Raw genomic sequence first — 27,871 nt, forward strand, 5'->3', positions numbered from 1 at the left:
ATCTGGTACCTTATTATCTTATCTTTTTTTTTTTTTTTTTTTTTTTTGGTTTTTCGAGACAGGGTTTCTCTGTGTAGCCTTGACTGTCCTGGACTCACTTTGTAGACCAGGCTGGCCTCGAACTCACAGCGATCCGCCTGCCTCTGCCTCCCGAGTGCTGGAATTAAAGGCGTGCACCACCACGCCCGGCTTATTATCTTATCTTATTGCCTTATATCTTTTATCTTATTTTTAAACATAAAAGCACGGATCTGTCTTTCTGTGGAATTGGTGGTAGTGAGACAGGATTTCAATATATAACACAGGCTGGCCTTGAATTTGCTATGAGCCTCCTACCTAGGTCTGGCCAGTGCTGGTATTACAACCCGGAGCCCGTATGCAGGCTTAGCAGAAGTTTTCCTAAAAGACTGTAAGGGGCAGGAGTCCAGTCTCCTCATTGACGACTGGTGGGTCAGTGCCCTTGCCTGGACGCTCCCCGCACTCCCCCCTCCGCCCCCGCCCTCCGGCTCAGATCGCCGCCCAGCAAACACAGCGCAAACCCGAAAATGCAATACGCAAGACCGCAAAGGAGCGAGGATGATTGAGAGCCAGGCTGGGCACGTGCAGGAAGAAGTTTCCTTTGTCATCAGTGCCACGTGGCGCCATGGCGGTCTTTACCGGGAGTTAACGTCAGTAGCCCTCTCCAACCCCGGCGTGCGGGCGGGGGACTCTGTAGCCGCCCCAGAGATGCCTTAGGGTCCCCCAAAGCATCCTTACGGTGGAGGAAATTGAAGGGTCCCGAGAGGAGGAGCTCGGGGAGTGGAGCTCAGGGTGGGAGCGGGGCTCCAGGTGGGGAAGGACCTCAGAGTGGAGGCGGGACTTCAGGAGCTGACTGACAGGGCTCAGGGACGATTCGTGACCGGGACAGGTACCCGGTGAGGCGTGGGTGGCCGGGAGGAAGGGCGTCCCGGGAAGGTGTGGAGGCGGAGCGCAGCCAGGGGCGGAGGCGGGCGCCGCGGGTGGGGTAGGGACGGCGCTCCGGGCGGAGGCGGAGCTCCGGGGCGGGGCGCGGGCGGCCCGGGAGGCGGCGCTCGGCCCGGGACGCGCGGGCCGGGGATGGCGTCGATGGCGGCGGCGATCGCGGCCTCGCGCTCGGCCGTCATGAGCGGGAACCGGCCGCTGGACGACCGGGAGCGGAAGCGCTTCACCTACTTCTCGTCGCTGAGCCCCATGGCCAGGAAGATCATGCAGGACAAGGAGAAGATCCGGGAGAAGTACGGGCCCGAGTGGGCGCGGCTGCCGCCCGCGCAGCAGGACGAAATCATCGACCGCTGCCTGGTGGGGCCGCGCGCTGCGCCGGCCGCCGACGCTGGGGACGTGGGGGACCCGGCGCGCTTCCCGGGCCTGCGCGGGCCCACGGGCCAGAAACTGGTGCGCTTCGGAGACGAGGTGGGTGCGGCGGGACTGGCCACTTGGGGCGGAGTGGGCGGCGAGGCGGAGTTCGGAAACCTCCGGGAGAAGGGATCTTTAAAGACAAAGTGGGAACGGTAGAGAGGAAATCACGGGAACCTGGGTTTTGATGAGGCCCTTAGCAGCCTGGCCCCAGATGAGTTTACGTACGACTCAGAGCCTCAGTTTCCCAGTATTCCAGAGAACAGCGTCCATCGTTCCTGATCGCCAGGTACTCAGTGGCCTGCAAGTGTTTATTATGTGTGAGGACCTCAGTGAGGGAGGTGGGACGTGTCCCTAGGAGACCACAGTGCAGAGTGCGTTTGGGTGTGACATTTGAGCCCCGGTTCCCACTCAAACACGGGAGAAGTTTAGATGCCTCCAGCAAACCTGAGTACCAAACCCTGGGCCCTAGACGCTGGAGGAAGAAAGAAAGAAACTACTGGAATTGTTCCAGGCTGACCCTGCTCGTAGGCACAAAGGCCCAGGAGCTTGCGATTCTCAGGGACCTAGCGTTTTATTTGGAGATGGTTTCCCTGGAGCCCTTTGTGCGGCGAGACTGTGTACTTGGACCTCAGGAACTCAACTTGGCTTTAAAGGACAAAATCACTAGCAGCCAGAGTTGTGGGTGTCCATTTGCGTGGGGGGGGGCGGTTTCCTAGGAGGCGGAAAGGAGAGACTAGGTTGTTCCTCCCACCCACCCTCAACCCCCCCACCCCACCCCCGCTCCCTGGGGAAGTTGTGCCAAGCTGAAGGAATACCAGTTAAGAATGAGATTTCAATCAGATTTTTCAGGCCAGGTATCCGTCAAGGTTTGTAACTACAGAACGCTTGAGAACGCTTGTGGTCCGAACCCCTCCGCCTCTACTGCCAGGGAATTGTAAAGTAAAGGCAGAGCTATCTGCCAATGCCGTCTGTTCTCCATCCCACTTGAAACTCTGAGGGCTTTGCCAGGAAAAACAAGGGTGTGGTAGGAGATGAAAATATAAGTCTTAAAATCTATTCCTGGAGCTGAAACGTTTCACTGTGAAAATATGCATCTCCCTAAAGACATGTGGACGGAGTTTGCGCTTGGATCCAGGTGAGGAGCAGGCAGGCAATTCCTCTCCAGCCGTGTCTCAGGTATATAAATCAAAGAGGAAGCAGCCGTGTGAGTACTTAAACACGCCGGAGAGTGGCTGCCACTAGCCCCGAGTATATCAAAAAGCCAAGGAACACTGGAGCCAGGGCCACTGGCAAGGAGAGTTGTGACCATTTTTTAAATCCAGTTCCTCATCTGGTTTCGACTAGTTTAAAGCAGGGGGGGGGGCAGGGGGGGATAGTTCATCAGTAAAGACTCAGCCTGCATTGGGGGATCTCTTACCTACCACACAGCTGGTGGCACAGACTTGTGATTCCTGTGCTGGGAGGTAGATAGAGGCAGATCCCTGGGCATCATTGGCCAGCCCAGTCTATTTATGACAATCCCGACTAATGAGAGATCCTGTCCCAGAAAACAAGGTAGACAGCATCTTGAGGGACAACACCTAAGGTTGACCTCTGACCTACACTCACACAAACATTTGCGCCAAGTGAGACTTTGTGCTGAGCTAATCTATAAGCCCTTCAGGGCCTTCCAGCCCGAATCTCAGCACTGCGAGATGGGCCCTGGGGGTGTGCACCTCCAGGGCCCCTGATGAGCTTCAGCCCAGGTGGCAGAGTCAAGCCGCCTGAGGCTCAGGGGGGGTCTGTAGAACATCAGCCAGGGTGTGTGTTTCCTTTGCAGTAGTGAACAGGGGACCATAAGTCCCACTAGACGGAATGATAGCCACTGAAAGGGCGCCAGGCTCCACAGCCCTTCCCACGGCCCCAAAGGATGCTGCCTGTTTCTTTGAATTGTATCTTCCATTGCCAATAAATGTCAGTGTCCCTCACTGGAGGCTTGAAAAGCACTGCTGTTCTTCCAGAGGAGCTGGATCCAATTCCCAGCACCCACGTGGCAGATTCACAGCTCTCTGTAACCCTAGACCCAGGGGATCTCAGACCATCACACAGACATGAATGTAAGCAAAAACACTAATGCGTTAAAAACAAATTGTTAAAAAAAAAAATTGTGCCCCTCATAGTAACACTGTCTAGTCGTTTCTGTTCACTGTCATCTACTATCGGTATTTTTAGTATCATCTAGTCGTGTTTATGTCTTTCAGGAACAAATAGGGCCCTAACTACAGACTGAGAATCACAGAGCTTTGTGACTCCAGATTTAGTCAGGGGCTCCTTTGTCTGTGTGCATAGGACAGGTGCAGCGACCCGTCACCGTGTGTGTGTGTGTGTGTGTGTGTGTGTGTGTGTGTGTGTGTGTGTGTGTGAGAGAGAGAGAGAGAGAGAGAGAGAGAGAGGTGAGAGAGAGAGAGAGAGAGAGAGAGAGAGAGAGAGAGAGAGAGAGAGTGGTGTGTGTGTGTGGCCAGAACTCAGATCCCCTCCTGCCTTGACAGTTTAACCTGGTCTCCTGTAGAGATAGTGGTCTCTGCTTTTAGTGTTGAAGCAAAGAATATTTTAGCTACTTTGGGAAGCAACTGAGCCAGTGTTTCTCTAGACTGTCATAGAGGCAGCTGGGATTAGGGTGCTTAAGCACCGCCTCCCCCATTAGCTTTCAGCAGCTCCACTGAATCCCTGCTGTATGGACTGACCTGAGCAGAGATGGGTACTCTGCCATTATTCAAGGCTGCCAGCCTCCTTCGCCAACTCCAGGGTTCCCTTAACTCCTTCCCTTCTGTTCTGCGGCAGCAAAGAAGAGGCTTGGAGCCCCAGGGCCCAGGCTCAAGGTTGGCCTTGTGAGCAGCAGGGTACCACCCTGACGGGGGAAGCACGATGTGCAATCGGTGCTTTGGAACAGGCAAAATTTGCCTCACAAGTTTTCCTGAGCTCATTAAGGCATGCTTTTCGACGGATCCTTTTGCTGGTGTGGCAGCTCTCTTCCTTCTCTGGGGAGGGGAAAGGTTTTTGATTGAGAAGAGATCACCTGTACCACCCTACTGTTAGCACAGGGAACAAACCAACAAACCCAGAACTCTGAATTTTCAGGAATTTGTTGCATCTAGTCTTTGCTCCCAACGCTGACTCCTTGACGCACCCAGCAGGCTGAGAGTACATTGGTGAGTTCTGGGGTTCCAGGCACTGCCTTTTTCTTCGATCCAAACAGACCCCTGCAGAGATGTGAGTGGTGTGTCTGCTTGCCTCTGCTTCCTCTCAGTGAGGTAGGTGGAGCTGGCCAGGAGTGATGGTGAGGTTCAGCAGCCCTGCAGCCCTTGGTCTGGACTCTAGAGGCTGGATTTTTAAGACCCTGCAACAAGATGGCTCCAAACCTCCCTTGCAGAGTAGCTGCCTGTCACATGCCCCTCCTGTAGGAGCCTGGGGCCTTCCTAGTACTCCGCCTCCTCCTTGCTTCAGGCCTCTCCTAGATCCTTCTGGAATTGTCCTTTTGGTTAGGTGAGTTTGAACAGATGCTTATTTCTGGGTCTGGGACATGAGAGGGCTTTCCTTCCTCTCCCACTTCAGCGACAACACACACACACACACACACACACACACACACACACACACACACACACACGCATGCAGAGGCCAAATCTAGGGTGTTTCTCTGTAGCTATCCACCTTGGTTTTTGAAACAGTCTGTTGAGCTGAGTGGTCACCAGTTCGGCTAGGCTGGCTGGAAGCTGGTGAGCCCTAGGGTTCCTGTCTCTGCCTCCCAGCACTGGGGTCACAGCTGTATATACTACCACACCTGTGTCGTGCCTGACCACTGAGGAGCAAGCTGGGTCCTCCTGTGGCCGACGTGCTCTCAGCTGAGCTATGACCTGGCTCTTGGCTCTCATCCTTTGGGGAGAGAGAGAGTGATTTCAGAGTTGATTCCTCCGTGTTCTGGAGTTGTGGGGAAGGTGGAACGTGTGAATCACCACCCCCTCCTGTCTGGCATAGCCAGTGTATTTTAGAAATGAGGACGAGGTAAATTTGGTCCCTTGTGTCCCTCTGCCTGGGCCCCGTGCTAGGCTGCCAGGCTAGCACTGACAACTGTCCAGATGCAGTGGCACAGGCTGGGAGGGGAGGCCCTGGCCCTGTCCCTCCTGCTCCGCAAGCAGATTGATGGCTCCCCAGCCTGATAGCACTTGGCCTGGTGCCCGGAGCTGAGCCAGCAGACGTGGCTTCCCTCCCGGGCGCCTCTCTGTTGCTGGCTTCCATGGGAGGTGACCCAGTGGCAGCCTAGAAACTGGTTTTACAGAGTCGAAAGGATCAGTTTGTGCCATTCAGCGAGGGCAAGAAGCACACTGACGTTCTTAGAGTCATTTTTTGGTTGACAGGAGTCACACCCTAAGGAAGCGGGTTGGGGTGGTACTAGGAGAATGTAGCCATTTCTCAAAACTAAGTAACAAAAGAGTGACAGTGGCCTTCCTGCTCTGACTTCCCTCCCAGTCTATGTTCTAATCGCTGTGAGGAGCGGCCTTGGCCTTGGCCAGGCCTTGGTTTCTGAACTTGTGTCCCTAGTGGAATGTGTCCCAAGCTAAGTCCCCAGGGCTTTCTGTCTTTGGAACTGCAGCTCTGCACTCCCTTACCTCAGCAGAGATAAATACACTTCAAGCCTAAGAGACCAGAGTGCCCATCCAGTCGACACAGAAGGGCAGTTGGGCAGTTGGGTTCTTTTTTTTTTTCCGAGACAGGGTTTTTCTGTGTAGCCTTGGCTGTCCCAGACTCGCTTTGTAGACCAGGCTGGCCTCAAACTCACAATGATCCCTCTGCCTCTGGGATTAAAGGCGTACCCAGCAGCAGTTGGGTTCTTTAAAGGCACATTTTAATAGTTCTTTTCAAGCTCCCATCCTTTTTATTTTTCCTGTGCTGGAGAATGTTAAGCAAGTGCTCCACCACCGAGCTACAGCCCAGCATTTTATTTCTCTAACTTTTTTGTTTTGGGACAAGATCTTGCTAGGTTGCCTGGGTTGACCATGAACTCAAGGCAGGGCTTGGACTTGGAATCCTCCTGCCTCATCCTCCAGAGCAGCTGGGATTTTAGACTCATGTCACCGTTCTGGCCTGGATGTGGTTTGTCACTGTGAACATCAGAGAAAAGGAGAGCCTCGTTGCTTAGTTCCTTCACTTATTTACGATGCTGGAGATTAAATTCAGAGTCTCGTATGTGCCAGGCAAGCCCTCTACCGTTGAGGCACTTACATTCCTCGCCTCCTCTCTGTTTCTTTTCTTTTAATTAATGCTCTATTAGTGTGTGTGTGTGTGTGTGTGTGTGTGTGTGTGTGTGTGTATGTGTGTATGTGTGTGCATGTGTGTGTGTGTGTGTGTGTGCATGCATGTGTGTGTGTGTGTATGCATGTGTGTGCATGTGTGTGTGTGTGTGTGTATGCATGTGTGTGCATGTGTGTGTGTGTGCATGCATGTGTGTGCATGTGTGTGTGTGTATGCGTGTATGCATGTGTGTGCATGTGTGTGTGTGTGTGTGTGTGTGCATGCATGTGTGTGCATGTGTGCTCATACACAGGAGGAGGGTGTGGTGTGTGGGTGTACATACTGCAGTCCGTAGGTGGAGATAAGAAAAGTGTGTGTGTGTGTGTGTGTGCATGCATGTGTGTGTGTGTGTGTGTGTATGCATGTGTGTGTGTGTGTATGCATGTGTGTGCATGTGTGTGTGTATGCGTGTGTGTGTGTGTGTGTGTGCATGCATGTGTGTGCATGTGTGCTCATACACAGGAGGATGGTGTGGTGTGTGGGTGTACGTACTGCAGTCCGTAGGTGGAGATAGGAAGAGGACGACCTTGGACTGTTTCCCTTCATAAGGGCTCAGGGCACTGAACGCAGCTTGACCAGGCTGGTTTAACAAGTACTTTTACTCACTGAGCCATCTCAGCAGCCTTCATTCCATTTTGTTTTTTGGTTTTTTTTTTTAATACTTTCTTTTTTCATTTTTATTTTATTAATTAATTAATTAATTGATTGATTTGTTTTTGGTTTTTTGAGGCAAGGTCTCCCTGTGTAGCCTTGGCTGTCTTGGACTCGCTTTGTAGACCAGGCTGGCCTCGAACTTACAGCGATCCACCTGCCTCTGCCCCCCGAGTGCTGGGATTAAAGGCTTGTATCATCACACCGGGCCTTTTTTTTTTTTTTTTTTTTAAGATTTATTTATTTTATTTATTGCATTTGAGTGCTTTATCTGCCGAAGAGGGTATCAGATCGCATTGTTGTGAGCCACCATGTGGTTGCTGGGAATTGATCTCAGGACCTCTGGAAGAGCAGGTGGTGCTTTTAACCACTGAGCCATCTCTCCAGCCCTTATTTTCTTTTTGTGTGTATGCATGCGTGCCTGTGCAGCATGTGTGTGTCTCATGCCCACAGAGTCCTAAAAAGGGTGCTGGATTCCCTGGAGCTGGAGATACAAATGATTAAGAGCCAATCTGGGCACGCAGAGGTTGAACCCAGGTCCTCTGGAAGAGGAGGGAGTGTTCTTAATTGCTGGACCGGGATGAGCTGTCCTTACTGTCCTTGTGGGTGAGTCAGGGGACAGGCTCTGGTGTCTTTGCACTGAGTCTTTGAGTCTCTAGACCACCCAGCGTCAACCCAAGGGCGACCACTGTCGACACAGGGGACTTTCTGTTCCTCTCTGTGGTCAGATCTTGTTCTCTCTGCTTGACAGCGTATCTTAGCCTGCGCCACGGTGCCATTGCTCGTCCCATAGTGACCATTGATCCTTCCCTGGGCAGCTTGTGACTGCAGACACTGCCTTCTGAGTCACCAAGGAAACCAACCCTATTTCTGGGACTTAATAGTTGGGATTCTCACTTTTGGAAACCAGGCAGTCCTCCCAGAAGGTGATCGTTAACTGTACATTGGAGTCTGCTTTGTGGTCAGGGTGTGTACAGTGGGCAGGCAGGATGGACTGAAATTCCTAAACACTGTGATTAAACATGCTTTGCAGTAGTTACTGTGTAATCTTCAAATGTCACCAAGAACAAAGCCACCCTTGCAGGTCTGGGAGAACTCTCATTTGCCTTGGAACTGCCTGGGAGGGGAGTGCAGAGTGAGCCCACGGGAGGCTGAGCGGTGTTTGTAGAGGGCCTTTGCACACGGGGTGACTTATACATACCTGGTCACACTATCTCTGGCCCTTCTCCCAGGAGAGTTGAAATCACAGACTGCAATCTGCCAGGCTGGCAGCTCCCAGGCAGTCATTAGGTCTTGGCTTCCTCCTCCTTCCAGGACCTCTTTATTGCGACACAAAACTTGCCATTGCCACCAGTTCTTTTTCTTTTTTAAGGGCTCTCTGGCCAGGTGGTGGTAGCCCACACCTTTAATCCCAGCACTTGGGAGGCAGAGGTAGGTAGGTGGACCTCTGTGAGTTTCAAGCTGTCTTGGTCTATGTCCTGGACAGCCAGGACTGTAGAGAGAAACACTGTCTCAAAAACTAACAAAATAGTAAAAGACGCGTCTCAGGATTCCCAGGCCATCCTTGAACTCACAGTGTAGCTGAGGATGACCTTGAACTTGTGATCCTCCTGTCCTCACTTCTCGCTGAGGCTGTAGGTGTGCACCACCGTGCCCTGTTTGTGCTTAGCATCAAGCCCAGAGCTTTAGTACACACTAGGAAAGAAGCCTGCTAAGCGAGCGCCATTCCCAAGTCAGTTTCAACCATTTCTGAGTGTACAGTGTTACTCTGTACATGTGACCGTACCCACCATTTCCAGATTATGTAGTTATTTATTGTTCACCCAGAGTCTTGTTGTGTAGCCCAGGCTAGTCTGGAAATCACCATCCTGCTGCCTTAGCTTCCTGAATGTTCCAATGAAGAGGGTGCTCTGCTATGCGGAGCCAGGTTTGTTCTTCGGGTTTTTTGTTTGTTTGTTTGTTTGTTTGTTTTCTTTTTGTTTTGATACAAGGTTGCACTTTGTAGTTCTGTTTGGCTTGGAACTCATTATGTAGATCAGGTTGGCCTCGAACTCACAGAGATCCTGGCTCCAGCCGTGTGTCGTTTGCTTAGTTTATGATTTTTATTGTGGATATGCATGTTGCATGTGTGTGAGCATGTGTGCCGGTGTTCATGTGGAGGTCACAGGAAGCTTTGTGGGACGTTGGTTTTTCTCCTTCCTTCCACCTTCACATGTTCCAGAAGGTTGCCACCCTAAGCCACTCCTGGCCCTGCCCAGCTATTTGTGTTATTTTGAAATGAAACTGTGTATCTACTAAGCAATAAAATAGCACAGGTTAACAATAACTGCCCATTCTCCACACCCCACCTCTGGCTTCTGGCAGCTTCTGCTACCTGTCACTGTGACTTTTTGTACTTGGTATTGCATGTAGATGGGACCATAAGAACAATATTTATTCTTGTGTCTGGCTTACTTCACTTAGAATAACGTGAAGAATATGCGTATCTGTGTTACACACACAGTAATCCTGCTTTCCTCCCGAGGCACATGAATTGGATCAGCATTTTACAGGCAGAGCGGATGTGCCCGAGACGGTGGTGGTAAAGCTAGTTTTAGCGCCTCTGTCTGGAACCCTTGCTGTGCCGTGAGGACCAGCGGGGCCTCCTGTGTAGTGCCTGCTTCGGATTGCTGCCTTCCGGGCCTTTCCACAGTTTTCCATGCTTCTGTGGCCTCGTAGTTCTGTCTCATGGTAGGCACACTCTTGTGCTGTGTTCCACAGAGGCCCAGCCTGACTTCCGGAAGGGCCCTTGTCTCTTTTAAGCAGGATTCTGATTCTGAGGGTAATGCTTGGCCGAAGGGAAGGCCTCTGCCTTGTCCTAAGGTCTGAGGGGTGTGTTTGTGTGTGTGTGTGTGTGTGTGTGTGTGTGTGTGTGTGTGTGTGTGTGTGTGTGTGTTGGTGATTCCATTGTTTAGGTCTGGGAGCCTGAGAGGCAGGCTGAAGGCTTTCCAGCTGCCCCAGAGTTGAGAGTCTATGATCTTACCACAGACCTGCACCTGGCCATATTTTGGTTGCCTCCCAGTTACTGTGGAAATGGAAGAAAGAGGAAACACTGTGTGTGTTTGCATATGTATATGTCTGTGTGTCCATAATGGAAGTGTCTGTGTGAGTATGCATATGTTTGTGTGTTTATGTGCAGATGTATCTGTGTGAAAATGTCTGAGTATCTGAGTGTGTCTATGTGTGTATAAGAGTGTATCTTTGTGTGGGAGTGTGCCTGTGACTATGCCTATTTGTGTATGTTTGTGTGTGTCACTGTGTGTATGTCTGTGTGTGAGAGAGTGTATCTATGTGTGGGAGTGTGTCTATGTGTGTATGTCTGTGTGTGTGAGAGTGTATCCATGTGTGGGAGTGTGTCTGTGTAACTATGCCTATGTGTGTACGTCTGTGGGGGGTAGTGTATCTATGTGTGGGAGTGTGTCTGTGTAACTATGCCTATGTGTGTACGTCTGTGGGGGGGTAGTGTATCTATGTGTGGGAGTGTGTCTGTGTAGGAGTGTGTGTGTGAGAATGTCTGTACATGAGTGTGTCTTGTGAATGTGAGTTTGTGTCTGTGTGTGGGAGCAGGAGCTGCCACTTTAAGATCTGCTGTCATTTGTGCTGGGGGCCTAGGAGACTGCCCTGGTGCCAGTTCAGTCTGTGGCTGGGGGGTGTAGCCACTGCCAGCTGCCAGCTGCCCGCCACATTTTTGTTTGGCAGATTTATTTCTGCTAAGTGCTTTATTATTTTTTATGACCTCAGAATCACAGAAATCTAAGGAATCTGCCCCTTAAGAGACTGTTGACACTAAGTTAAGGAGAAGTACCAGTGACCTCTTGCTGCCTGTGACCCCCATGGAATTCCAGGACTGACCGCCGAGGCACTGGCCCCACCAAGCACTGGGCCCTGCCTTTCCCTTCCTGCAGTCCTGCTGGCAGTCGCCTCCCACAGCAGCAGCCTCTGACTTCACTTTGTAGATTCACAGGGACCGACCGACCTTACAGAACCCATTGGAAGTCAGGCCAGGTGACACATGAGTGGGTCCACTGCCCGCCTCAGTGCCTCTGTCCGCTAAAGTGGCTTGGGCTGGTGGCCTCAGTGGAGAAATGAATTAGCCAGATAACCCCCTTCACCTCTCGCACGTTCACACGGAGAATAAACAGTGTCTGTCCCACTGACCTGCTTCGCGTCCCACTGAAGGCAATGCTTTCTGTCTGTGCTGCTCTATGAGGAGTGCGTGGTGTCCCGGGAGCCCAGAACTTCAGAGGCCTTTGGGCCATTTAACTCACTTCCTCTTTTCCCAGCGGCCTGCGGGGATGAGGACATCTGCTTTGACTCAAGCATTCCTCCAGATAGCCGTGGCCATTTTTGGAGGGGCGGAATTTAGACGTTGGAAGTAACTGAGATTTAGCTGAGATTCCTAAGTGGATTGCGGTGACCCTGTTCTCATTTTTACAAGTTTTCCCTGATGATTGTGTAATGCAAAGTAGCCAAGTGGGCTGGAGAGACGGCTGGCTCAGTGCTTAGGAACACTCGCTACTCTCGCAGAGGACCCATGTGCAATAGCTCCCAGCCATCTGTAACTCCAGGTCCAGGGCAGTGTGATACCTCTGCTGTCCTCCACGGGCACCTGTGTTCATGCGTGCATATTCACCCGCAGACACGCATTCACATAAATAGACCCAACAGATGTTGCCAGATGTGCATCTCTCTCTCCGTGTCTGTATCTGTGTGCATTACCACTGCTCAGGACCAGTGGCTATTTATGAGGGGCTGTATTGGCTGTGACACAGCCAAGGTACCGTTTGGCTCTCTTACTACCTGGCCCCACTTTATTGCTGCAGCCTACCCAGGTCTGGGGTTTACTCTCTGTGATGAGCTCTTGGTATAACTTGTATCCAAGTGAGCAGGCTTCCTCTGGTGTTAGTGTGCACTCCTTACACTCTCTGCACACCCACCCGGGGAAAGGCCTGAGCAGGAGCTTGCTGTGCCCAGCCCTAGGACCCACAAATAGGGTAATCCTTACCGTATATACAGCCACCAACCACTCACCCCCCAGTACAGGGACTTCCTGTCTGTAAATGGCATCCCAGAAGACCCAAGGCTCCACTCCCCGCATGGGGATGCTTTGGGAGTAGGAATGGCTGAGGTGTTTGGATTGGGGCTTGTGAGGCCCTAGCTTGTGCAGAGTTCCGGAGCTCACAGCCGCAGAACCTGAGTTCTGAGGATGGGGCAGGGGAGAGGCTTACTGTGCTAGGGTGCCCTGTGATGCTTGCTTTCTGCACTCCCCCTTTCTGAGGAGCAGGCTGCCACCATGGACCTCAGCTGCCCCTCACGCTCAGCAGGGGTGTGCCTAAGGAAAGCTGCTGGCTTGCAGCCTAGATGGCTGATGTGTTTGCAAGCGTTCCTTAGGAGCTCCTGCCGTTGGTGAGGCCAGTCTGGGGCAGGGCCCTGTCTGTGGGCACAATAGCTCTCTCTATGGAGGTTGGAGCCAGGTCACCCGGTTGCTAGGTGACAAGGAACATGATTTCCCAGGTACTCCATGGAGTGATACCGATCACCTGGGGTTGTTTGGGGACCGTGGGATATGGGCGTGGTATTAATGTCACTCTCAGTTTACGTATTTTATTGGGGATTTTAGATGTAGTTCTGTTGGCAAAATGCTCGCCTGCCATGCAGGAAGCCTGGAGTTCCCTCCACAGCGCTACCTAACCAGGCACAGTGGTGTACGCCTGTGATCTCAGCACTCGGAAGATCAGGAGTTCAAGGTCATCCCTGGGCAGATAGTGAATTTGAAGCCAGACATGAGTCTCTGTCTATATTTTTGTTCTACTTTCCATATTACCCAGCATGCCCCGTGTTTTCGGCCATAAATGGTGGTCCCCATAGCAGCCAGGCACAGACAGTTACTCTGTTGGTGTGGAAGGGAGGCCCAAGCCCCTTCTTCAAGCTAGCAAACAGGACCTGCAAGCCCAGGGTTCGAGTCCTGCACTTGTTCTGTGTGTGCTGAGCTGTGTGTTAGGATTAGAGGCCTGCGGGGCCTTGATGCTTTGTTGGTTGATTCTGTTAGCAGTGCCCTCCCTACAGGTTTAAAAGGGTCTGTGAGCCCCTCACAGAAGCAAGGAGACAGGTTCAGAAGGCTGCGCCCTCACCCTGGATCATCGTTGGCCCTGGTGGGGCTGAGACTGAACTCTGTCTTTCCTGAGAATAGAGGCTCCATTCCATTTCTTGCAACCTCCATCCTGGCTTGAGTCAGCTGAGGTCTCACTGGTCTTCACTAAGATACCGTTTGGCAGGAGGGACCGGCAGCCTTGGCTGCACCGTTTCCAGTGCTGGCCTTGTCAAGCACTGAGATGTCCTGTGTGTAGGTCCCCTGGATCCCTGGATGGATGTCTGCGCAGGACTGTCCGTCCGAGTTTGGGCCTCAGACTTACTCTGGAATTTTCATTTCAGGACATAACTTGGCAAGATGAGCACTCGGCCCCGTTCTCCTGGGAAACAAGGGTAAGTTGAGTTAAACTTTGATGTATTTGTCACTTTTGAAAATACGTATTTGTACGTTTTCCCCCCCAACATTTGATGGGTGTAAAAGGCTGTGTGTGTGGTCCTTAATGCTGGGCTACAGTTGACACCCTGTGTTGGTAGGGCAAAGGGGGGGACTTTGGGGAAGACCCCCTAACCTATGTGTAGGTCTGTCAGTCCCACAATGTCCCGTGATATCGCTGAGGCCCACGGCTTCCTTGGTGAACTGTAGTCATCTTGGGTGAGGTTTGCCCTGTTAGGGCAGTTGTCCTTCTTCATAATTTGGCACCAGTACTTGGTGCTTTGTTTGTTTGTTTTGAGACAGGGTTTCTCTGTGTAGCCTTGGCTGTCCTGGACTCACTTTGTAGACCAGGCTGGCCTCGAACTCACAGAGATCCACCTGCCTCTGCCTCCTCAGGTGCTGGGATCACAGGCGTGCGCCACCACGCCTGGCTAGTACTTGGTGCTTTGGTGGTGGCTGGCCCTTGAGGCATCTCAGAGCCCCTGGTTAGGTGACTTTGGTTGGTATGTTTGCGTATACACATACACAGACACACGTGGGCACATGGAAAGGGACCCTGGTCTCCCAGTAACTCATGTGCAGGTTGTCATCACTGCCACAGAGAGCATCAAGCCAGACTTCAGGGCACTTCACCATCTTCCTCATTGTCTAGGAGAAAGACCTTAGCAAACAGCAAAACTACAAAGAAACAAAGTGTCCTAAAGCCAAGGGGAGGTGGAAGGCCCCAGTCTCCTAAGTGTACAACTTTTCTTTTTTTAAAAAATGATTTATTTATATATTTATTATGTATACAATGCTCTGTCTGCATGTGTGCCTGCCTGCAGTTTCATACCCTCATGTGGCACATGGCTGTGCATCCATCACTGTCCATCTTCCACACTGCCATTTTATTACACAGTCGCGTGTGTTTATGGAGAACAAGATGTTTTGCTATTTGCATATGTTGTAAGATAATTAGATCAAGCTAGTGAACATAATCCAAATTTTCCATTCTGCAAGACACATTCTTCTGTAAGTCCCAGCACTCCCCCACCCCTTGCACAGCCCCCCAGGGATGTGGTGACACTGCCATCTTTTCCACCCCTCTATCAGCTAGTCAGGCAAGCTTGGGGGGGAGGGGACACAGCCCATGGGATCGCTGCATTCCTCTCTCAGGCTCCTTCGCTTCCAGAGGAAAAATCCCAGCACCCAGAAGGCCCCAAACTAGGAGGGAGGAAGGAATGGACAGGATTCCTTGCATTCCCTGGCGGCCTGGGCTGCACACAAGTTGGAGAGAGTGGGGGGGAGGCTGGGCAGGCAGGGCTAGGCCTTTGGGACCCCGTCCCCGGGGTCCGTCTCCCCAACCTGTCTGGCTTCTGTCTGTACTAATTTTCAGCTGCCTGTTGAGGTCCTAAGAGGTCAAGGGGATTCAGATTATTGATTTCCTGACCGTTCAGAATGAGGAGCCTTCCGGAACTTCCTCAAAAGCAAAAAGCACCCCTTGTGAGCATATATACACCTGTACACACACTAGCACGGCCTCCATCACTCACCTGTGCACACATTAGCACAGCCTCCATCACTCACCTGTGCACACACTAGCACGTCCTCCATCACTCACTTGTGCACACACTAGCACGTCCTCCATCACTCACCTGTACACACACTAGCACGTCCTCCATCACTCACCTGTACACACACTAGCACGTCCTCCATCACTCACCCGTACACACACTAGCACGTCCTCCATCACTCACCTGTACACACACTAGCACGGCCTCCATCACTCACCTGTACACACACTAGCACGGCCTCCATCACTCACCTGTACACACACTAGCACGTCCTCCATCACTCACCCGTACACACACTAGCACGTCCTCCATCACTCTCCTGTACACACACTAGCACGTCCTCCATCACTCACCTGTACACACACTAGCACGTCCTCCATCACTCACCCTTACACACACTAGCACGTCCTCCATCACTCACCTGTGCACACACTAGCACGGCCTCCATCACTCACCTGTACACACACTAGCACGTCCTCCATCACTCACCTGTACACACACTAGCACGTCCTCCATCACTCACCTGTACACACCTAGCACAGCCTCCATCACTCACCTGTACACACACTAGCACGTCCTCCATCACTCACCCTTACACACACTAGCACAGCCTCCATCACTCACCCTTACACACACTAGCACGGCCTCCATCACTCACCTGTACACACACTAGCACGTCCTCCATCACTCACCTGTGCACACACTAGCACAGCCTCCATCACTCACCTGTACACACACTAGCACGTCCTCCATCACTCACCTGTACACACACTAGCACGTCCTCCATCACTCACCTGTACACACACTAGCACGTCCTCCATCACTCACCTGTACACACACTAGCACGGCCTCCATCACTCACCTGTACACACACTAGCACGTCCTCCATCACTCACCTGTACACACACTAGCACGGCCTCCATCACTCACCCGTACACACACTAGCACAGCCTCCATCACTCACCCTTACACACACTAGCACGTCCTCCATCGCTCACCTGTACACACACTAGCACGGCCTCCATCACTCACCCGTACACACACTAGCACAGCCTCCATCACTCACCCTTACACACACTAGCACGTCCTCCATCACTCACCTGTACACACACTAGCACAGCCTCCATCACTCACCTGTACACACACTAGCACGTCCTCCATCACTCACCTGTGCACACACTAGCACGGCCTCCATCACTCACCTGTACACACACTAGCACAGCCTCCATCACTCACCTGTACACACACTAGCACAGCCTCCATCACTCACCTGTACACACACTAGCACAGCCTCCATCACTCACCTGTGCACACACTAGCACAGCCTCCATCACTCACCTGTACACACACTAGCACGGCCTCCATCACTCACCCGTACACACACTAGCACGTCCTCCATCACTCACCTGTGCACACACTAGCACGTCCTCCATCACTCACCTGTGCACACACTAGCACGTCCTCCATCACTCACCTGTGCACACACTAGCACGTCCTCCATCACTCACCTGTGCACACACTAGCACGTCCTCCATCACTCACCTGTACACACACTAGCACGGCCTCCATCACTCACCTGTACACACACTAGCACGGCCTCCATCACTCACCTGTACACACACTAGCACGGCCTCCATCACTCACCTGTGCACACACTAGCACGGCCTCCATCACTCACCTGTGCACACACTAGCACGTCCTCCATCACTCACCTGTGCACACACTAGCACGTCCTCCATCACTCACCTGTGCACACACTAGCACGTCCTCCATCACTCACCTGTACACACACTAGCACGGCCTCCATCACTCACCTGTACACACACTAGCACGGCCTCCATCACTCACCTGTACACACACTAGCACGGCCTCCATCACTCACCTGTGCACACACTAGCACGGCCTCCATCACTCACCTGTGCACACACTAGCACGGCCTCCATCACTCACCTGTGCACACACTAGCACGTCCTCCATCACTCACCTGTACACACACTAGCACGTCCTCCATCACTCACCTGTACACACACTAGCACGTCCTCCATCACTCACCTGTACACACACTAGCACGGCCTCCATCACTCACCTGTACACACACTAGCACGTCCTCCATCACTCACCTGTACACACACTAGCACAGCCTCCATCACTCACCCGTACACACACTAGCACAGCCTCCATCACTCACCCTTACACACACTAGCACGTCCTCCATCGCTCACCTGTACACACACTAGCACGGCCTCCATCACTCACCCGTACACACACTAGCACAGCCTCCATCACTCACCCTTACACACACTAGCACGTCCTCCATCACTCACCTGTACACACACTAGCACAGCCTCCATCACTCACCTGTACACACACTAGCACGTCCTCCATCACTCACCTGTGCACACACTAGCACGGCCTCCATCACTCACCTGTACACACACTAGCACAGCCTCCATCACTCACCTGTACACACACTAGCACAGCCTCCATCACTCACCTGTACACACACTAGCACAGCCTCCATCACTCACCTGTGCACACACTAGCACAGCCTCCATCACTCACCCGTACACACACTAGCACGGCCTCCATCACTCACCCGTACACACACTAGCACGTCCTCCATCACTCACCTGTGCACACACTAGCACGTCCTCCATCACTCACCTGTGCACACACTAGCACGTCCTCCATCACTCACCTGTGCACACACTAGCACGTCCTCCATCACTCACCTGTGCACACACTAGCACGTCCTCCATCACTCACCTGTACACACACTAGCACGGCCTCCATCACTCACCTGTACACACACTAGCACGGCCTCCATCACTCACCTGTGCACACACTAGCACAGCCTCCATCACTCACCCGTACACACACTAGCACGGCCTCCATCACTCACCCGTACACACACTAGCACGTCCTCCATCACTCACCTGTGCACACACTAGCACGTCCTCCATCACTCACCTGTGCACACACTAGCACGTCCTCCATCACTCACCTGTGCACACACTAGCACGGCCTCCATCACTCACCTGTACACACACTAGCACGGCCTCCATCACTCACCTGTGCACACACTAGCACGGCCTCCATCACTCACCTGTGCACACACTAGCACGTCCTCCATCACTCACCTGTGCACACACTAGCACGTCCTCCATCACTCACCTGTGCACACACTAGCACGTCCTCCATCACTCACCTGTACACACACTAGCACGGCCTCCATCACTCACCTGTACACACACTAGCACGGCCTCCATCACTCACCTGTACACACACTAGCACAGCCTCCATCACTCACCTGTGCACACACTAGCACAGCCTCCATCACTCACCCGTACACACACTAGCACGGCCTCCATCACTCACCCGTACACACACTAGCACGTCCTCCATCACTCACCTGTGCACACACTAGCACGTCCTCCATCACTCACCTGTGCACACACTAGCACGTCCTCCATCACTCACCTGTGCACACACTAGCACGTCCTCCATCACTCACCTGTGCACACACTAGCACGTCCTCCATCACTCACCTGTACACACACTAGCACGGCCTCCATCACTCACCTGTACACACACTAGCACGGCCTCCATCACTCACCTGTACACACACTAGCACGGCCTCCATCACTCACCTGTGCACACACTAGCACGGCCTCCATCACTCACCTGTGCACACACTAGCACGGCCTCCATCACTCACCTGTGCACACACTAGCACGGCCTCCATCACTCTCCTGTACACACACTAGCACGGCCTCCATCACTCACCTGTGCACACACTAGCACGTCCTCCATCACTCACCTGTACACACACTAGCACGGCCTCCATCACTCACCTGTACACACACTAGCACGGCCTCCATCACTCACCTGTGCACACACTAGCACGTCCTCCATCACTCACCTGTACACACACTAGCACGTCCTCCATCACTCACCTGTATACACACTAGCTCGTCCTCCATCACTCACCTGTGCACACACTAGCACGGCCTCCATCACTCACCCGTACACACACTTGTGCACATCTGAACCCTTTCTTGCTGTTCCTGCCATCACAGAGCAGGTCACTTAAGCATGTGGCTGCAGAGCGGAGTACCTACTGGCTGTGGCTCATAGGTGTCGCTGCCCATGGAGGACACAGGCTGTTGGTTCTAAGCCTTGGCCCTGCATGTACCTCCTCAGTGCCAGTCAGGTTGAGTTTGGTTTAAGACAGAGTTTCTCTGTGTAGGCTTGCCTGTGCTGGACCTGCTTCGTAGACCAGGCAGGCCTCAAACTCACAGAGATCCGCCTGCCTCTGCCTCCGAGAGTGCTGGGATTACAGATGTGCACCACCGCGCCTGGCTGACACTTTTGGGGAGACATGGCCTCATAGGCCGCACCCAGTCCGTCACATCTCCTGCACTTCTGGGGCCCCTTTCCCTGCTTAATGGTTGCTCTCCCTCCCCCCTCCCTTCCCCCTCCTTTTCCCTCTGGGCTGTCCTCACACCCTTGCAGAAACTTAGGTATGGCCCTCCGCTCTACCTTCCGTGTTCCCCACCCCCCCTCCCCCGTGTGTGGAATATTGTGCAGCCCCAATGCTGCCCCCGGGACACTGGATCCTGTAGGTCTCCCCTCAGCCCTTAGCCTGTCCTTCCTCACCACAGTGTGTTTGCTGGCTCCCACTCACCTTCTTTTAAAGATCCGCCTACCTTCTAGCTGCCGTAGGAACCCCATTTCTAACTGCCCCCCAACACCAGTGTGAGGATGCTGAGCACATGGCCTACAGCATCCCTGACAGTCCCACACCTCCATCAGAAAGCAGGACCTAAGGCAGGGGAAGACGAGCAGGCAAGTTGTCTGCCTAAGCCGTGCCCCTAACACAACACTGTCCGTCCTCTTGAGGGAGGCATAGATGTCTGTGTCCCTGTCACAGGACAAAGCTGAGGGCTGAGACTCCTGGGCCTTAGCTACCTTCCTGCCAGCCACTTCCTGTGTCTCAGTGGTGACCCTGGGTTCCTGCCACTCTGGAGCTTGACCGGTGAGTGAGCCTTTGACCACCTCAGGGCTTCTAAGCAAGGGCCATGTGTGACTTAGCTCCTGCTCTGGGCGAGTGCCTTGGGACGTGAGGTTGGCGGCCTGAAGGCACCGCCCAGCTGTCTCAAGCTGCTGCCTGTGCTGGCTCGCTTCTCTAAATGGGCCTTTTGCTGCTTTTGTGATTTTTAAAGTTTTCTCTGTGTCTTCCTCCCCTTTCTCTTTTGGAGGGCAGGAGGGAAAAACTGTGCGCTAAGCAGTAGGCAGTTGTTGGGGGAGGTTCTCCCAATTCTTTCTGGCCGTGTGGCCATAGCCTTTGTCTCAAGAGTTCAGCTTTGCCAGCGGCCGCCAAGCCAAACAGTCCTTTCTAGCGGCATATAACCCCCTCCAGCCCCTTGCTGAATCTCACACATTCCTCTCCACTGAGTAGGACATAAAAATAGACGCTGGGTTCTGTTGCGGTCTTGCTGTTTTTTTAGAGTGGGTGTGGCCAGCTGAGCCCTGTGCCCCACATGGGCTGACTGACACCCCCACGCTCCTGACTGATTAGGTTGTAGGGAAGATAGCCTGGACTTGGAGGGGAGGTCGGGTGCTGCCGTGAGCCGAGGAGAGTCCTGTCCTTGTCTTCTGTGTATGTCCCCAGGGTCACAGATAATACACTAAGTTAAGCCATGACCCTTTCTCCTTTTGGCCAGTGCCGTGGCCATGACCCAGTGGCCACTGTCCTTTCTTCTTCCCTTCTAATCAGTGTCCTCCTGCAGGGCTGGCTCGGCAGCCTGGGCACTGAGAGGGGGCTGGCATCACTTCCTTCCCATTCCTGAAAAAGACAGGCTGTTTGGAAAAACTTGTCCCTGGCATCCGTGGCCTTCCTGTTTTCCTCCTTGGCCTGTGTGGGCCTCAGGTGGAGATGGCCTGGCCTGGCCTTCAAAACCAGTAGAGCCTCAGGAAAAATTGGCTGAGCTACAGTGCTGGCTCTTCCTGTGGTGAAAATGGGGAGAGTAAGTCTGATCCTTTGTGTCATTTCTGGGAGAGGTTTCCGGTGGTGCCAGGTACGTAGCTCATGTCCAGCCGACTGCTGTTCTTCCTCAGTCTGTGGTGCAAAGTCAGCTAACTTCTGTATCAAGGATGGAGGTACAGGTTAGCTGTAGTGTGTACCAGGTGGCCCCCACCAGGCGCTGGGTTCTTCCTTGCCTTGCTCTGTACCCTGGGGGTTAGGTGGGACCTATGGGCAGACTGAGCCTGGAATAGGAGATCTGTGGCTGCTCCTCTGCGCAAACACCCCTGACCCAGCACCCAGGGCTGAAGCTGTGATGCCCCCGAGGGTTCTGTTGTCCAGCCACCGCCCTGTCCCGTAACCGTTCACAGGGTCTTGGCGTCCTGGGGCTGCCCTCTTCACTTTCTGTGACCCTGGAGCTATCAGACTAGCTCAGTAGCTGTGAGGCAGCCATGATGCAAACCCACGGAATGGGGTCACAGTCCCGGGGGGGGGGGGGGGACGCAGTCTCACATGGCTTTCTGGAGCCCATTCGTTGGTTCTTCAGCTGCGCCGACAAGGACAGGGAACAAAGTCTCCCCACCCCCACCCCACCCCACCCTCGTTCCAGCCACCAGATAGTATTATAATATTTGGACATCTTGATGCTCTTTTTGTGGGGACAGTGAGAGATCCTTCACCAACAAGGAAGGGGGAGTTAACTTTTTAGAGGAAGCTAGTCACACGTCATATGCAAAGTTAAGGATCAAGAAAACACAAGGAAAGGGGCCAGATAGGATCTGCTGCCTCCCCCTCTTCTCTCCCCCCCACCCCTTCTTTCTCCTTTCTCTAGTGCTTCCCTTGCTGCTGTTGTTGGGAATTTTGTTGTTTTGTAAACATTATTGCTGTGGTTTGTTGGCCTGACTTTTTTTTTTTTTTTTTGAGACAGGGTTTCTCTTTGTAGACCAGGCTGGCTTCGAACTCACAGTGCTCTGGCCTGGTAATTTCAACAGAGCTCAGCCCGGAGTTGAACTCACGGCCATCCGCTTGTCTCAGCCTCCTGAGTGCTGAGATTGTAAGCAAGAGCCACTGTACCCTGCCTTCTTTTCTTTTTGCTTTTTTGTTTTTAAGACAAGGTTTCTGTATTATGCATCTCTGGCTGTCCTGGAATTCACTGCGTAGACCAGGCTGGCCTCGAACTCACAGAGATCCGCCTGCCTCTGCCTCCCGAGTGCTGGGATTAAAGGTGGCGCACACCACGTGTTCTCGTGTTTGCCTCCAAAGTTCCCAAAGCAGGTAGTTAGCTGCTCCTGGCAGCATGCCCCTTCTGAGTCAGTGTCATCTTCCACTGGGACACCTGGGAAGTTGCAGAGCACCTAGTTTCCTCCAGTTGATGATGCGGTGACTGACACAGCCTCAGATTCCAAGCCTGGCTCCCCGTATCAATATCTGCCGCCCACACATCAGGATTCCCGGCCTTGCAACCCACAATCCATAAGCAAAGATCCCACCAGATTCGGGGAATCAATTAAAAAAAAAAAAGCCTGAGTGTGGCAAACTGCTTTTATGTGCCTTACTCCACCTCCGTCCCTGAGGCTTGCTGAGGCTTGGACCATTTTAGGCTACTTTTAGCAGTTGGCTTACTTAAAGGAACCGTCATGCCTGCCTGTGCCAAAGTCTTTGTGTCCTGCCAGGGGATTTGGAAATGGGCAGTGCTGAGAATGCCGTACCTAGAAATGATGCTGAGGCCGAATCAGGTGGCACATGCCTGGAATGCCAGCGCTCAGGAGATAGAGGCTGGGGAATCGGGAGTTCAAGGACAGCCTCAGCAACATAGAGTTTGAAGCTGCCGTGGGCTATGAGACTCTGTATCCAAAAAAAAAAAGTAAAGTTAGAACAGGTTATGACTGGACCCAGACAGGTCATGTGATGGACAGGCAGGAGCTGCTGTTTCCATGGGCACTGTGCTCGGCAGCCTCTGGCTTTTTAGCCCTGCGGCTGCCAGGTCTTAGATTCTCTTGATCTGGACTGAAATCCCAGCTGCAGGGTCTCCTAGTAGCCCAGTCACCCTGCACCTCCACCTTCCCTTTCTGTTTTTACCTGAGGGAATTGCCAGTGGTAATATGTAAAAGTCCAGGCAGGAACTTACAGACCCCTCCCCCCCCTTGACCTGCTGAGTTTTCTGGGAGCCACCAGCATGCACCAGTATGCCCAGCCTGGCCTGTTTCCTTGTTTGTAGACTGAATATTAAGCCCTGCGTGCCTGCCACATCAGAGCCACCCAGCCACCCATGTTTGCAGAGCTGAAGTGTGAACGGCTGTTCCCCAGGGTTGTTGCATTTGCAGGTGACCGAGGCCTTTGGCTTGGACGTATTCAATATCTACTTTATGTGGGTTCTTTTTTTTTTTTTTTTTTTTTTTTTATTACGTATACAGTGCTCTGCCTGCATTACACCTTCAGGCCAGAAGAGGGCACCAGATCACATTATAGATGGTCGTGAGCCACCATGTGGCTGCGCGGAATTGAACTGAGGACCTCTGGAAGAACAGCCCGTGCTCTGAACCTCTGTGGGTTCTTTATGTGGGTTCTTATACCTCCACCTCCTTCTGACCCCCAGGTGGTCGGGCTGTGCACTGTGACGTGGGGTCTGAGCTTTGCTTATGTGGCTTCCCTTCACTGGGAGTGTTTGCTGTAGGAAGCAGGACTCTGATACCCCAAGGAGCACACACAGCCTTCCTCCCCGGCCTACAGCTACGCCCTCAGACAAGGCCAGAACCATGCTGGGCCTAGCCCTGCACTCTATAGCCAACAGGAATCAATCACAGTTAGGGTTTAGAGCTGTTCGTGGGCACTGTGATGGGGCTTGGCCTCACAGCTGCTGATGTGTTTCAGGGAAGGAAATAGTCAGTGGGACCAGCAGGCGGCTTATACTGTTACGGTGTCTGTGCGGGTGTGAGGAGCACCCGTGAGCCAGCCGTCGGCCGCAGGAGCTTCGGAGGCTTGCTTTCATTTGTCTCTTTCGTCCATCTCCCCCACAGAGTCAGATGGACTTCAGTATCTCCTCCTTGTCCATCCAGGAGCCCAGCACAGCCACGGTGACCTGTGATCCCAGGCCCCCGGCCAAGGCTCCCCAGGGCACACAGGCGGCCAAGCCCGCCCAGAGCAGCAGATCCTCTAGCCTGGATGCCCTGGGACCGTCTCGGAAAGAGGAGGAATCTACCTTCTGGAAGATCAACGCCGAGCGCTCTCGGGAGGGGCCCGAGGCCGAGTTCCAGTCACTGACACCCAGCCAGATCAAGTCCATGGAGAAAGGTGAAAAGGTCGCGCCAGCTTGCTACCGCCAGGAGCCCACCTCAAAAGACAGGGAGGCCAAACCCATGCTCCAAGAACATCAAGCCCTCCCCAGTGTGAGCGCAGAGCGAGAGGCGCCCCAGCCCGTGCAAGCCCCTGCCAGCTTGCTGCTGCCCAAGGCTACCCCCACCGAGTCCCCAGAGAAGCCACCACCTCCCAGCACCCAGCAGGATGATGATGACTCTCTGTTTTCAGAGCCTGCACTCGCACAGGTGGGTGACACTGCCAGGTCCACAACAGAAGGGCGGGGTGGGGGGCAGGGTATTCTGTCATGGATAACCAAGGGGGGGGGGCCCATAGGACAGGACAGCACCGATGTCCCCATGGTCTTCCTCCCCTCCTCTGAGTTCAGTTCCAGAGCCCATGTAAAAACGCGTGCATAGTACAGAGCTTATAATCCCAATACTGGGGAGCTGGAGATGGGGCGGGGGTGGGTGGGTCCTTGAGATTGCTGGCCACAGCTCAGCCCATTTGGTGAGTTCTAGGCCAAGGGTAAACCCGTTTGTAAAAAGTGTACAGCACCCAAGATTGCCACGGGGGTGGGGGTGGACTCTCTGTTGTGTCTGTTTGCTTTATAATGGTGCTAGCAGAGAACCCAGTGGCTCTCACTTGCGTCTGGAAACTGCAGGCAGAGCTTCCTGGGGTCCCAGGGGCTGGTGTTGGGTGTGACAGAGTGCCCCATGCTCTAGATTTTGTGCAGCCTTCCTCGACTGTAGCACTGAGGTAAATTGAGGTCAGGGGCCCCTGAGGAGGAAGCAGCTGCTGTCATCTGGGTCATTTCAAGTGAAGCGCTGTATTTAGGTCGTGCGTGGCGGAAACAGAGGCCCACGTCTTATTTTGTCACCTTTGTCCCCTCTGCAGATCACCTCAAGTAACGTCCTCTTGAAGACAGGCTTTGATTTTCTGGACAACTGGTAAACGCTGCTACCCAGAGCCCCCCGCGTGGCCCACCGTAGAGTATTCGGAGGACGCAGCACACCTGTGTATTCCTCTTTTCTCTACTCTTTTCTTAGTCTTTTGGGAACTGGGAAGTGTTGCCAGGCTTCCCACCCCACCCCCCTTTTTTCTTTTGGTAAAAGCAAATAGATAAATATGCTATTTTCCATGATTTGATAACAAGTTTTACACATGGGGTTTTTAAACACTAAGTATTCAGTGAGCCTTGTAAATAAAACTTCTGTTCCCAGCGCCATCCCACTTTACCCTCCAACAAGGTTCTCTGACCAAGTCACAGAAGGCCTCAAAGCCGTTCCCTCTCCTCTCTGTGCCCTCCACACGCTTTTCCCTGTTGCTTTCCTGCTGGGGGCTCCCTGGGTGGATATGGGCTGTTGGCTGTCACCATGGAAGGTTCATCCTTAAACCTGTGCTCACTGTGCTCATCCTCTGCCGAAGCCAGGTTCGAGTTATGTGTCCTTTTCCCTCCCCCACACGTAGGAAACAGACTGCGTGTGGGTAGGTGGCAGGTGCCCCCTAAGCTGTCCTGGTGACTTACTCAGAGCTCCCAGTTGTTTAAACGCAGCGGCAGCTTCCTTGCTCTCTTAGCTTCCTTCTGAAGTCCTTTTAACTGTCCTGCTCTCGTCCCTGCCCTGGCCAGTGTAGGAGTCAGGCTAGGGACACTGGTGCTGGAGAACGGGGCTCTCCTGATTTCACTGTGTTAGAACCTTCTGGTAGGAGACCTCCCAGGCTTGACCTTCCTTTACCTGAGCCTGGTCAGGCTGGATCATGAAGGACTCTCTCCCAGCCTGGACCACCTTCTAGCATGAGAGGCCTTCCTGGTGGTGCCAGAAGCTTCCCCTTGTAGCTCTGAGAGCTCACAGCTGCCCTGCCGTGCCCCTGAACCACCGGCACCTGCAGGAGGTGCCAAGCACACCTGTGATTTCCGGGTGGCATGGTCTACCCCTTTGCCCTCCCTCTGTTCTCCTCACCTGAAGCCTTAATCTCCGTGAGCCCTGAGAGGTGTATGTAGCCTTCTTAATGTCTGAAATAGCTTCTGGAATATTCTATTTAGCTTCAAGGTAAAGCACATGGCAACTCCCCCACTATTGCCTCCTCCCCTAGGAAAACAATGCCAAAGCTGTACTTAGCCAATACTGACGTGATACCTGCCAATTACTTTGTGTCCTGGCCCTCCCTTGGTCCCCCGGGCATGGGTTTACCTTCCTCCAGCACCTTTTAAACAGGTCATCTTTCTGCACTGCTGGAGGGCAGTTGATAGAGAGGAAGATCTGACGCCTGTGGGATGTTTTCTTTCCCTGTGGGTCTATGTTCCATAGCGTTGGCATAGCAGGGAGGAGAAGGCTGGACCTGGCCACTGGGCCAGGGTGACCTCCATGAGCAGACATGCTTGCTTCCTACCCACTCTCTCCTAATTCCCTTCTAGTACCCAGTGAACACATAGGCAGGGGCTGGGTGTAGGCAGCCTCTGAGTCTGGTCCCAAGGGCTGGACGACTCTCACAGTGGCGTTTCCCAAGGAGGCCTCTGGAGAGCAAGTGGGAAGTCACAGACGGAGAGTCCAGGAGGGATCCTAAAGGACCCGCCTGACTGGGACATTGTCCTTGCACGTACCTGGGCAGAGTCCACACCAAGCTGGCTTCTTGGTCTGCCCCAGGGAGTGTGTGGCAGTGACCAGGAAATGGAAAGCACATTTACCGCCTTCCCTCCCTCTGCACATCATGATGAAGAGCACTCATTTTATTTTTCTTGGAAGCACATGGTCTGGCTGAAGTCCAGGTCTGGTCTGGGTCTCCACCATACGCTAAGGCTCAGCACCTGGGAGGCAGCGCCAGGTCCCTGGGTCTTGCTCTCTGTGGTTGCGCACACCAGAAGCTCTCAGGAACCCAGGCTCGGCCTGGAATCCTCGTAAGGGCAGCAGAGCCGGCCTCCTGGGCAGGCGCACCCCATTGTGCCGGTGTCGGGAGTGGCTGTCTGTTCCTCGCCTCCTTCCTCCCCTTTGATACGTATTTTCAAAATGGTAAATTCTTACTGACAGCTTGTAATTTGGTCCTATTTTATACTACCAGCCTTTAATAAAGCCATTTTAAAAACGA

The 27,871-nt window shown here is 53.2% G+C and overlaps 1 protein-coding gene and 1 long non-coding RNA gene across 3 annotated transcripts; one reads left to right on the forward strand and one right to left on the reverse strand.

Moving 5' to 3' along the window:
• Window positions 1-512: 512 nt before the first annotated feature.
• Window positions 513-27,871, forward strand: LOC311582730 (uncharacterized protein C1orf198 homolog). 2 transcript variants are annotated; one of them, XM_084755970.1, is made up of 4 exons: window positions 513-1,428; window positions 13,825-13,875; window positions 24,550-25,035; window positions 25,685-27,871. In XM_084755970.1, exons 1-4 carry the CDS (start codon window positions 1,096-1,098, stop codon window positions 25,739-25,741), a joined length of 927 nt encoding a protein of 308 aa, XP_084612096.1. In that variant the 5' UTR covers window positions 513-1,095; the 3' UTR covers window positions 25,742-27,871. The 2 variants fall into 2 exon arrangements, with proteins under 2 accessions (XP_084612096.1, XP_084612095.1); XM_084755969.1 differs by having other exon boundaries at window positions 515-1,428; window positions 24,511-25,035.
• LOC311582738 lies at window positions 10,613-12,044 on the reverse strand. The gene is made up of 2 exons (XR_014774215.1): window positions 10,828-12,044; window positions 10,613-10,763 (listed from the first exon to the last, which is right to left on the reverse strand). It is a non-coding gene; the product is annotated as an uncharacterized lncRNA (long non-coding RNA).

This window comes from Acomys minous, assembly GCF_964271855.1.
Source record: "Acomys minous genome assembly, chromosome: 14".
In the NCBI taxonomy this organism is placed as follows: Eukaryota; Metazoa; Chordata; class Mammalia; order Rodentia; family Muridae; genus Acomys; species Acomys minous.